Source organism: Lithobates pipiens, unplaced genomic scaffold (assembly GCF_037356315.1).
Source record: "Lithobates pipiens isolate NorthernLeopardFrog02 unplaced genomic scaffold, aLitPip1_a1.2 Scaffold_18, whole genome shotgun sequence".
In the NCBI taxonomy this organism is placed as follows: Eukaryota; Metazoa; Chordata; class Amphibia; order Anura; family Ranidae; genus Lithobates; species Lithobates pipiens.
The window spans coordinates 181,787,304-181,800,139 of record NW_027507758.1 but is presented as its reverse complement, the minus strand read 5'-3'; the positions used below and the strand labels follow the sequence as shown (position 1 = coordinate 181,800,139).

The 12,836-nt window shown below is 46.4% G+C and overlaps 1 protein-coding gene across 1 annotated transcript in view; it reads left to right on the top strand.

Annotated features, from left to right (window-relative positions):
• Nucleotides 1-6,172: 6,172 nt before the first annotated feature.
• The window catches only part of LOC143987588 (proton-coupled folate transporter-like), a 627,892-nt gene continuing 621,228 nt past the window's right edge, over nt 6,173-12,836 (top strand). Inside the window, exon 1 of the mRNA XM_077486441.1 lies at nt 6,173-6,520. Within this exon, the coding sequence (XP_077342567.1) occupies nt 6,413-6,520 (108 nt within the window). The 5' untranslated portion in view covers nt 6,173-6,412. The remainder of the gene's footprint in view (nt 6,521-12,836) is intronic.

The following is a 12,836-nucleotide window of genomic DNA, read 5'->3' as shown; positions in this document are numbered from 1 at the left end:
CAGTAAGGGCTGTGGTCAGATAGTATTCTTGGGCAAAAGGCTGTTTCTAATAGTCGTGGCATTAGGGTGCTCGATACAAGAATAAAGTCAATGCGGGACATGGAGTTGTGGGAAGGTGAGAAGCAGGAATAGGCTTTTGTGAGGGGAAATTTGTAGCGCCAAGTGTCTATTAGGTGGACAGTGGAGATCAGTTTTGAAAATTTTGTCTCTCTGTTAGCTGCGTCCATCCCCTGTGTAGTCTGGAGTCTATCTAATGCCGGCCGCAGAGTGGTATTGAAGTCTCCCATCCAGATCACTGGTATTGTGGGATGTCGGGTCATAAGGGCGAGTCCCTCGATAATCACAGTCATACTGAATGGTGGAGGTATGTAAAAGGCCATGAGGAGAAATTGCTCGCCATATAATTTAGCATGAAGAAATACATATCGGCCCTGAGGGTCAGTAATTACTTCACATAGCTCAAAGTGCACAGATTTAGCAATTAATATTGAGACACCTCTGGCGTGGGTAGTGTGCGTGGAATGGTATGCCCACCCCACCCACTGGCGTCGGAGGGCCATCTGCAGCCTCCCTTCTATATGGGTCTCCACCAATGCCACCACATCCGCCCTCTGCTGCTTTAGGAATGAGAGGGCTGCCGAGCGTTTAACCTTCTCACGCAGGCCCCTCACATTCCATGTCAGGAATTTTATAGTTGTCATAGCGTGTCTTGTGAAAAATAACACCACGGATCATCTAGTAAAGCAGCATGGAGTATCCAGAACTTGAGTAACATCAGACACTGGCATAGATCGTACCATACATGTGATAACCATTGAGGAGACATACCTATTGTCGTGGTCCCCTTCTGCGATAATACCTGTGCACTGAGACATTGAGAATATAACAATATAACGTTCCCCTCCCCCCTCCCCCCACATGTGCGGGCCTCATCCCCCGACAGTTGTAAACTAACTGTCCTTCCAGAACTTCGGTGGTGGTGAACTCCAGGGTTCAGTGAGGCTGAACCTCGCAGCATCTTATGGGCTAATGGGAAATATATTATAAAATAGGGCCGAAGCACATGCTTCACCACAACTAGCACCCCCACAGCCCCTGAACATTTTCCCATAAGGATTTCCTGAGGCACCATATGTACATTCAAACATTGTAAAATCAACTGTTGAACAACCCTCACCCCCCTACCCGCCTTACACCCACCCCAACTTGTGTAGGCATTATCCCTTAACAACTCCAAACTGTCAGCTGGGAAAAATAGTAACTGCACATCTAGAACGAAGATGAGGAACAGGTTTAGTTGCTGGATCAAACAGTGGTCCCGGGCCCACCACCGTAAAGGAGGATGAAAATGGGGCCAAGTTGCGTGCCCCCGCAGGTTGGTATAAAAAACAGGCAGCAAAGCCCAGATCCAACTTTCATCCACTAAATCATAGTTCCCAGTGGCTAGTGGGGCATAAATTCGCTGCACTATGCATGCGGCTTGTAGGACCAACATATCTCCGAAGCTCCATGCGGCGGATACGATCAGGGGTATAGAAAAAAAAAAAAAAAAAAAGACTCCCATGAGGGGAGCAATGAAATTCAGCAAGTCCACTCTAACCATCCAAAAGAAAAAAGGGAAACAATTTGGGAATGTGGCCAGGGTAATTAGGCGGGCCAAGTGAAACATAAAACAAGGTGATCTCACCATTCCATTCACTGGATGTGACGTCGGTCTCTCCCGTCGTGCGCAGGCCCACGTTCCAGCCACGAGATGACTTCACGAGGGTCCTCAAAAAACGACACTCGGCCATCATGTTCCACTCTCAGGCGTGCTGGGAAGAGCATGGAATACTTCAGGTGACAGTCGCGTAGCCTACGTTTGGCTTCCATGAAGCTCTGACGTCGCTTCTGTATTTCGGCTGAGAAGTCAGGAAATATTGCCACCTTCACGTTTCCCACTGGGATATTACCCCTCTCTCTCGCAAGTCTCAACGCGGCATCTCGATCCTTGTAGTTTAAAAGCTTTGCAATAAGTGTGCGGGGGGGAGCCCCCTGCGGAGGGGGTTTAGCGGGCATTCTATGCGCCCTCTCCACCACCAGCACAGGGGAGAAGGCCTCCCGACCATAGGTGGTTACCAGCAGCTGTTCCAGGAACAATGTTGGGTCTTTGCCCTCCGCTCCCTCCGGGAGACCGATGAAGCGGAGATTACACCTCCTCAGGCGATTTTCCATGTCGTCTTGTTTGGCGAGCAACTGGTTAATCTGTCTTTGCATGTGTTCAGATCCGGCCTGCAGTGGTGGGAGGGCATCTTCAACTGTGCTGATGCGGGTTTCCGCCTCTGTGACCCGTTCGCGGATTTTCTGAAAATCTTGTCTAATCAAGGACACGTCCATCTTAACTCCCTCAATCTGGGCAGTGAGGGATGTCCTGCAGAGTGTGATCGCTTCCAGAAGTTTATCCGTGTCTCCCTGCTCTCGCCCCCCTCCCGCCCGCCCAGCACTGCCATCCTCCTCCGGCACCTCTCCTTCGGTCCGGCGGTACTGCGCAAGCTTTGCTGCGGATGATTTTAGGCTCTTCGGGGGGACATGATTTCAGATTCGGTGATGGTGTGGGCACGTCAAGACAAGCCAGGGAGAATGGACAGAGGGCAGCAGAGACAGAACCCAGAGCCTACCTGAGGGTCAGGTGCACCAAGATGGCGGCGGGTCACTGTGTACAGGCCGTGGCCCTGCCCGAGAGCAGAATCAGGTCCACAGGGTCGCCCCTTCACTCTGTGGGTGGATGGCCAGTAATGCAGGGTGTCCAGGCAGGAGACAGGGACTCCGGTCCGCGCAGGGCCCAGTGCTGGTTCCGAGGACGGGTGTTCCAAGATGGCCGCGGCCAGGCCGAAGCCAGGAGCTCGCCTGAGCGCTGTCCCGCGGAAAGCCCGTTTAACAGGGCCACCCCTCTAGTGTCCGGGCGGAAGGTCAACAGCGCCGAGAGGTCCGGCAGGGCGGGAGAATGTAAGTCCGCTCAGGGCTCAGCGCTGGTCCCGGGGATGGGTGTACCAAGATGGCCGCGGCCTCCGGGTGTAGGCCGAAGCCGGGGACTCGCCTGAGCTCCGCCGCCGCCCGCGGGAGAACGCCGCTCCGATCCGATCGCCGGAGGGCAAGAGGATGAGTGGGGTGTGTGGAGGGGTCCCAGAAAGGCTGCCCGTTCGGATGGGGGGATTGTTAGAGTGCAGGATCACTGGTAATCAGGATAATTTGTGGAGCTCCTAGCGTGCAGGTCCTACCCCATGCTCAGTCAGGCCACGCCCTGCGTCTGGTATGGATTTTAAGGGGAACCCTGCCCCCAATTTGTTTTTTTTTAAATTGCATAGGGATCCCCCCAAATCCATACCAGACCCTTATCCAAGCACACAACCTGGCAGGCTGCAGGAAAGGAGGAGGGATGAGAGAGAACCCCCCCTCCTGAACCATAACAGGTCACATTCCCTTAACATGGGGAGGATGCTTTGGAGTCACTCCCAAAGCACCTTGCCCCCATGTTAATGGGGACAGGGGTCTCATCCCCACAACCCTTGCCTGGTGGTTGTGAGGGTCCGCAGGCAGGGGACTTATCGGAATCTGGAAGCCCCTTTAACAAGGGGAGCCCCAGATCCCGCCCCCTATGTAAATTGGTAATGGGTACATTGTACCCCTACCAATTCACAAAAAAAGTGTAAAAAAAATGTAAAAATTACTGAAGACACTTTGGGACAAGTCCTTTATTAAAAAATAAAAAACAAAAATGTCCTGTGATGTAAATCCATCTCACGCTGTCCGACGAACCGAAAAGAGAAAAAAAAAATGCAACAGCTCTGCCTCCATGAGAGGCTCACGCACACTGCATGCTTCTTCTCAATGACAGCTGTTATATAGCTAAGGGTGGGGCCCTTTGGGAGACGTAAACAGGTGACCCCGCCTTCCTCAGAGGGGGTGGGGTCATCCATTTACTTCAACGAGTGAGCCTTCCTCGTTAGATTTTTTATTTTTTTTTGGGGGGGGGGTTTGTCAGACGGTGTGAGATAGATTTACACTGCGGGATATTTTTTGGATTTTTTAATAAAGGACTTGTCCCAAAGTGTCTCCTGTCATTTTTACTATTTGACACTTTTCTTGTGAATTTGTAGGGGTACAATGTACCCGTTACCAATTCACATTGGGGGGCTGGGATCTGGGGGTCCCTTTGTTAAAGGGGGCTTCCTGATTCCGAAAAGCCCCCCGCCCACAGCCCCTCACAACCACTGGGCAAGGGTTGTGGGGATGAGGCCCTTGTCCCCATCAACATGGGAACAAGGTGCTTTGGGGGTGACTCCAAAGCATCCTTCCCATGTTGAGGGCATGTGGCTGCGGGTCCACTGATGAAGTCCCACCCATAGGGACGTAACGTACAGACGGAGATCACGCGACGTCACCTGCGGCCACCGTTCATTTTAACGTTTGTATGAAGCTTCGTTATTGTAAGTGTGTTTTTATACCCTGCAGTAGAGCGATTTTGAAAGTGAGGCTTGAAGCGCTAATGGAGTGCAGTGTAGAAGGGATCACGCTGATGGTGGTGTGGGGGCTGGTCTATGTGGACAGCCTTACCCTGGATGCCCGCATACTAAGATGTGCCTCTTTTATTCATCAACCATGTGACTTGCTAAATGTTGTACCTTCAGTAAATGTAACCATATTTCTACACTTAGAGGCACCTCTGTTCTGTTTTATACTCAGTTGTGACATGACGCTACTTGTATATCAAGACATCGCTTGTATATCAAATCAAAATCTTACAAAACGCTCTCAAACCAAGATTTTACTGTACTTAAATATTAAAAGTGCCTCTTTTTCTGGCCCTTAATCCATTCTAAAGCTCAATTTATGATTGTTCCTGTGGAGGGAGGTACAGCCAGTACTGAGCCCCAACCCCCTATATAAGCTGATTTTTTTTGTTTTTGTTATAAGGTGTCAGGCTGATTATTAATTTATAATAGTAAATGATCACTCACAGTGCTGTGGCTGCTGGTAAATACACAACCCTATCAATACTTAGTGATCGTTCACTTTTATAAATGAACAATCAAGGCTGCTGGAGAGATGCCATATATGACACAACCCCAACAGTGCTTCCTGTTCATTTTTTACTACCGTGCTGTTTGATCAATCTGCCAGGCTCTGCATTTACAAGTGTAGCCCCAGTCAACAACTGACAGGGAGATAAGTAGCTGCAGTTTCACTGTGTTTGCTGCTGCCTTTATTCGTGTTCACAAGAGACTTCTGCACAGGCTGAGCTGGCTCAATTGGTTGGAAAGGGGACACTACAAATCCCATGTGGCACTGGGGCAAATATGAGAGGTTGTTTCCTGTTCCCTTTTCCTAGACAGATATTCTGACATCAGAAAGTGCTACAGATGCTGTTGGAACCAACTGCCTGATTAAGGGGAATGATACTGCGGATACAGACTGGTTGTGTTTCACACAGTTTACAGGAGGAGACCTCCTACTAGCGCAAGAAGTTGGTGAGAGGCCCCTGTCCAAATCCACACTACCATTTAACAAAAGAGGGACAGTGTTGCCTGCCAGTATAACAAAGTCAGTGCCATTATCAGTGCTTAAAGGGAACAGAGCCAGTGCCATTATTAGTAATTAAAAGGACAATAACCTGAGTGATTTGACTTAACAGTTGGGCCCAACAAGCTGACCAGCAGAAGAGAGTATATTATATTTAAGCTCAGTTTATTGGTCATGCCTATATTAAGCCATTGCCATTGGCAGTGGGTGTGTAGCACAGTACATACACCACATTTTTCTTCTCAATCCCCTTAAGGTGCTCGTTCTAATTATTTTCAAATGTTGGGAACTATGAAAGCGATGCCTGCTTGTGTTGGGAAACCTTTTGAAGGGGTCCAGCTGAGTTTAGTTGGGGATTAGACAAGCAAATGAATTAGGTTTGTCTACTGTCTTGCTGAATGAAAGTGCAGGGCAAACCTGTTCTTAAGGGTCCCGGTCTAGTCTAAAATATATGTATATATATTTGTATACACACACATAGTGTACATTGTCCTCCCGTATAATTGTAAACTGACACTAAGCCAGAAAGCTAGATAGCCAGACTTCACCCTTTGACCTCAAATATAAATAGTACTGATTTTTTCAGGAAGTCGCAGGTTCCGTGTTCTTCATTTCTCATATATAAGCACTGAGCCTTAGAGCAGTACTGAAACTCTTCAGAGTGACTTTGAGTTTATTATAGCAAAATGAAAGAGTTTCTTATTAGAAGATCTGAGTAACAGTTACTTTATTGCATATTATTGCACTCTGTAGAAGATTTTATTCCCTTTTCTTTAAATAAATTAGACTCCCAGCCTCACTTCTCAGTTTTAGGCTGTTAATCCATTTTTGCTTAAAAAGCTCCTGACTGACAATGTGCCGTTCTTTACAATCAATACTTACAGTGGAACCTGTGCTTTTTCTTTTTATGACTGGAATATTTCTGCAAACACCAGCCTATCAACAGATGATATTATATAAGGTAGGTTAAGTTCTGCATTCCTCAAATATGCTACATTAGAAGGAATATTACCAATGCCATGCTATAGAAAACATATGGATGGGACAACTACCTTCCTGTTACAGAGGAAGTAAAGAACTATAAAATGCAGATGGCAGGCTGAATATGCTGACTTATACTTGTTAGTTAGTTATGCTTGATGTGGTTTTATTTATACTGTTTACCTTTTAAATGTGGACACAAAAAGCTGCAAATTGCTTTCAAATGAATCCAGTTCAATCTAATTCTATTTTTTGACTTAAGACCTATGATACACAAGAGATTTAAGTAGCAGCACTGAATAATTAAAATCTCATATAATGGTTGTGTGCTTCTTGGACAATTACTGTGCAATTAACCCCGCATGGATTTGTGGAAAGTTGGTAGAAAATCTCCCATTTTGTAATTATTCACTTATTGCAGGGATAAATTGTAACTTTCTGTAACTGTGCTGAATTAGCCTGGATTTACAGGATTATAAATTGAAATCTTCCGTTAGCAAAGTGGGATAGGAGTGCCTTGATTTTGATAAACTAAGTTTTTGTGCAGCATCCTTCTCGGTAATATGGCATAATCAGATGCTTATGTTTTACAACAAATGAAAGTGATAATTCTAAATAGAAGAGTATACATAAGAAAAGTGCATAGTGTTTTGTTTTATTTCACAGATTTTTGTATGGTATGCATGGCATATATTGTAAGAATGGGCAGTTCTGAATGATTGATTACTCATGCCACCATAGCGGCCACAACATTCTAGAATAGAATAGAACAGGGATCTGCAATTAGCGGACCTCCAGCTGTTGCAAAACTACAAGTCCCATCATGCCTCTGCCTCTGGGCGTCATGCTTCATGCTTGTGGCTGTCAGAGTCTCGCTATGCCTCATGGGACTTGTAGTTTTGCAACAGCTGGAGGTCCGTCAATTGCATATCCCTGGAATAGAATATCCCCCTTTTTAACTAAAGACACCACCAAGCTTCTAATTCACTCTTGCCTCGACTACTGCAACTCCCTACTCATTGGATTACCTTTACATAGACTATCCCCTCTTCAATCCATAATAAATGCCGCTGCAAGACTCATCCACCTATGGATGAGCACTATGGGGGTTATTTACTAAAGGCAAATCCACTTTGCACTAAAAGTGTAAAATGCACTTGAAATTGCACTGAAAGTAACCTTGGAAGTGCAGTCGCTGTAGATTCGAGGGAGACATGCAAGGAAAATAAAAACAGCATTTTAGCTTGCACATGATTGGATGATAAAATCAGCAGAGCTTCCATTCATTTCAGATCTACCCCTTAGATTTAGAGCAACTGCACTTCCAATTGCAATTTCAAGTGCACTTTGCACTTGTAGTTTGCACTTGTAGTGCAAAGTGGATTTGCCTTTCGTAAATAACCCCTTATGTGTATCATGACTGTATGTAGCACTAGCATGTGCTAATTTGGTTTCACTTGCCACAGTATGGAAGCAGAAGGCAAACTGTGCAATATTTCTTCTCATATAGGATAACATGCTGAAAGGGGAAACCCACACATAGGGAAATGTGGTGGAACATTTAGGGAACTCAAAAAAGTTTGTAAAAAGGGTTTTCTGTAGTCTATGTCCAGTATTGAACTGGAATGTTAGCTAGTTATTATACCGGAGCTTATTCATAAATGTTTACTTTTTTAGGTGTGAGATTGCTTGAATGCAAAAGACATTTTAGTGGAAAGCAGTATAAAACTCTTATCCATAATCCATATTCAAACACAGAGAAGAAACTAATGATACAGTATTTTCTTGCTGGGTGTGTAGTCAGACTTGTAAGTGTTTCTGTTCATTTACTGTGATAGTAGTTGCCTAGCAACAAAGGGGTTTCTAGAACTGATCGCAGACTTGAGGTTAATATGGGATTGGTGTCAGCTATGCAATTCACCTCTAATATGTTAAAAATGCACACATATAAAGCTGCCCACCACATCTTCATTTGCATTTTACAGAGACATCTATTAGTTGCTTTATCACTCATTTTTGTGTCCTGTAAAAAAAGGAATGACTTCATAGTGAAGGTGTTTATTGACTAGAGGAGTGAAGAGAAATAAGATGGGAAATTATTTTACCACTTTTATTGCCCTTTCTTTGCAATACATCAGTGATAACCAACTGGTGTAACAGTGCTAGAGTTACTGTACATTGGGAAAATAGTTTTTCATCTTTCATTTACAAATTTTTGCAGTGCCTAAAAAGAGGAGTATTATAAAACATACAGCTTATTGCATCGTTTAGTTATTGTGATGTTGGTATCACTCAATGATACTTGTAGAAAATGCTAAATGGCATCAATGCCGTTGATACAATGATACAAAATAATAATTTTGCTCATATTCCATACATTTAACTTTTCATAACTAAAACATTATTACTGCCACTTGCTTTCCTTTTATTCTGCTTGTCAGAAAAATTGTGTAATTATTTGAACAATCAGAAGCCATATCCGAGGTTAGTCACAGTTGGCTATCAAGATATTAACATCTATGTGGCTGCTCATCAGCAGGCCTAGATACATTATTCTTATATGTATTTGCAATGCTTTAATGTCAGTGTTTAGCAATTAGCCATTTAAATATATTTCTGACCTAGTCATACAGTAAGCCATGTTCTATGATAATTATTAGGGATGAGCTTGGTGTTCGCTGTTCGACCGTTCAGCTAATTCCGAACGTTATTCGCCATTCGCACCATGTTCGTGTGGCGCTCATGGCCCACAATGCACTGCGCCATCACAGTGCATTGCTGGCTGATGATTGGCCAAGCATGCACTGGGACCCCGCATGCTTGGCTAATCAAAGCGCCGGCAGCGAGGAGAGCCATAATTGGCCACAGGCAGGATGCCTGTGGCCAATTATAGCTCAGGGGGTTTAGTACACGCCCCACACTATATAAGGCCGCCATCGTGGCAGCCTTATGTAGTGTGTTGCGACGTTCAGGGAGAGAGCAGGATAGGCAGGGACAGTGTGTTATTTTCTTGTGAACCTAGCGCTGTTAAAGTGGGTGTTGTGTGCCTCCAGCATAGTATACACCTGAAGCTACCCTTTATTGCTGGTGTTCTGTAATACAGGCATCTGCAGCAATTAAATTGGGTGTTGTGTGCCCCCAGCACAGTATACACCTGAAGATACCCCTTATTGCTGGTGTTCTTCTGTTTCTTTAACACAGGCAGGCAGCTGCAGTAATTACAGTCGGTGTACTGTGTCATCTGCTCAGTGTGCACCTAAAGCTACCCAATTGCTGGTTTTCCCATCTCCCTGCAGGCAATTACTATGTCTGGAAGGCCAAAAAGGAGAGGCAGACAGTCACGAGCCAATAAAATAGGGCAAGCAGGCTCTGTGTCTAGAGACATCAGTGCTGGTCGTGGACGCAGTGCATCGTCATCAGCACATGGCCATGGGACGCGCTTGTCCTTATTTACAGCTGGACGCATTGAGCCGCATCACGCCGAAGACTTGGTAGAGTGGATGACCAAGCCCTTTTCATCCTTCTCATCCTCTCTCACCCAGGCTCAGGGTACCAGCAAAGCAGCAGCCAACGCGTCCTCTTCCCTTGTCTCAATGTCATCAGTCACTCCTTCCCTAGACCCATCTTTTCCTCCTGAGGAGTACCCCGAACAGTTTGAGCACAGTGTTGGTTACATGCTCCAGGAGGATGGCCAGCATTTTGAAGGCTCTGATGATGATACCCAGATAGAGGAAGGCAGTAGCAGAGTGCAGAAAGAGGGGATGCTGGACCTCTCCTTGCTCCTCATCAGCAGAGATCTCCAACCTCTCTAGACCTTCAGTCCTCTCTGAACCCTGCACTGAGAGGAATGAAGGTGTAGAATTAGGTGTGTCACTGCTAAGTACTTGCGGGCACTCTGCTAGCAGTACACCAACGTCCGATTGTACAAGGCAAATTTCCCTGCCCCAGCTGTTGGACCATCAAAAGAAGTTCACTCCAAGCCATCCACATGCCCAGCGGTTGAATGCTAGCTTGGCTAAATTGCTAGAACTTCAGCTGCTGCCTTTTCAGTTGGTAGACTCGGCCCCCTTTTGTGAGTTTGTGCAATGTGCGGTTCCTCAGTGGCAGGTCCCCAAACGCCACTTTTTCTCATGGAAGGCGATTCCGGCTCTCTACCGGCATGTGGAAGGCAATGTCCATGCCTCGCTGGACAGGGCGGTCAGGGGTAAGGTGCATGGGCAGGTACCCGGGCTTACAGGATGTCCTGAAGCAGGCCAGGAAAGTCTGTGTGCATTTCCGCAGATCATTTAATGCCAGTGTTCGGATGGCTGAGCTCCAAAAGGAGTTGAACCTGCCCAAGAACCACCTTACATGAGACATGCCCACCAGGTGGAACTCAACGATGGCCATGCTGCAGCGGCTGTACAGGCAGCAAAGGGCTATCAATGAGTACCTGTGCGACTATGGTACCAGGACAGGGTCAGGGGAGCTTGTTTTTTTTCACCACGCCAGTGGGGCATGATCAGGGATGCATGCACTGCCCTGTCACCATTTGAGGAAGCCACGAGGATGGTGAACAGTGACAGTGCATGCATCAGTGACATTGTACCTCTTGTCCACATGTTGGTGCATACACTGCATGGAATAATGGACATGGCACTTGAGGCAGAACAGAGGCAGGAAGAGGAGGACTTCCTTGCCTCTCAAGGCCCCCTTTATCTAGACAGTGTTCCTGCTGTCCCACCCATCACACAGAAAGAAGATGCGGAGGATTGTGTCAGCATGGAGGTGGAGCCTGGCACTCAGCATCAGAAGCAGCAGTTTTTTAGGGATGATTTACAGTCCCAAGAAACCCATGGACTTGTACGTGGCTGGGAGGATGTGGCTGCGGATCATGTCGTCTTTAGTGACCCAGAGGACTCCAACCGAATGCCTCAGCTAACCTACACTGCATGGCCTCCCTGATCCTGCAAAGCCTGCAGAAGGATCCTCGTATTCTTCAGATCAAGGAGAGGGACCATTACTGGCTGGCCACTCTCCTTGATCCACAGTACAAGGGTAAGGTTGCGGACCTTATCTTTCCGTCACAGAGGGAGAAGAGGATGAGACATCTCCGGTAGGCCTTGCAGAAAGGTCTGTGCAACGCGTTCCCAGAGACTGGGAGGTTACAAACTCCTGGTCCTTGACAACGTGTTGCTGAGGCTTCGGTCAGTTACAGAAGGGGCCGTGGAGAAGATGGCTGTCTGACCAATGCGTTCAGACAATTTTTTAGTCCGCAGGCCCAAAGTTTGATTGGTTCCAGCAACCATCGCCAGCGTCTCCAACTAGAGTATCTGGGAGAGGTCGCAGTGTCGTGGCACCAGCACCAGTGCCTAAGGCCCAATTTTTCAGCCCCTGTTTAACAGTGGCATGCAATTACAATTTTTGATGCAATGCTTTGCAGCAAGAAAAATAAAAATGTTTCTAATGCTTTGCAGTAGGGCTCATTCCTGCACTCCAACTAGAGTATCTGTGAGATGTTGCAGTGTCGTGGCAGAAGCACCAGTGGCTAAGGCCCAATTTTTCAGCCCCTGTTTAACAGGGGCATGTAATTACAATTCTTGATATAATATTTCACAGCAGGGCCCGTTCCTGCGCCCACCGAGAGTAACTTATGAGGACTTATAGTGTTGTGGCACCAGCACCACCACCACAACCACCAAAGGCCCAATTTTTCTACCACTGTTCAACCACTGTTCAACAAGCATGTAATTACAATTCTTGATATAATCATTCACAGCAGGGAGCTCCAGTGCCCACCAAGAGTCACTTTGAGGGCTTACAGTGTTGTGGCAACACCAACACCTTAGGCCCACATTTCTGCAGAGCATATAGGGCAGGCCTCTGCTTTCAAACACCCAACTTACAAACGTCTCCTACTTGCAAACGGAAGGAGACAACAGGAAGTGAGATGAAAAAAGACAGACGGCCAAAAAAAGTTATACAGGGGTCATAACCCTTCCCTATGTTTTCTAAAAAACTTAAAAATAGATTTTTTGACTGGAGCTACACTTTAAAAATGTACCAGTTCAAAATTACAAACAGATTCTACTTAACACAACAAACCTACACAGTCCCTGTCTTGATTGCACCGCCTGTATACTGCTGTTCTGAGTATATAGGGCCTGGGGGCCCCACGCCTTTCCTTTTTTTAATTTGGGCATGGGGTTCCCCTTAATATCCGTACAAGACCCAAAGGGGCTGGTAATGGGCAGGGGGACTACCCATTCCATTTTTTTTTCAATGATTTTTATCCGTATTGCCGGAACCAGTTATTG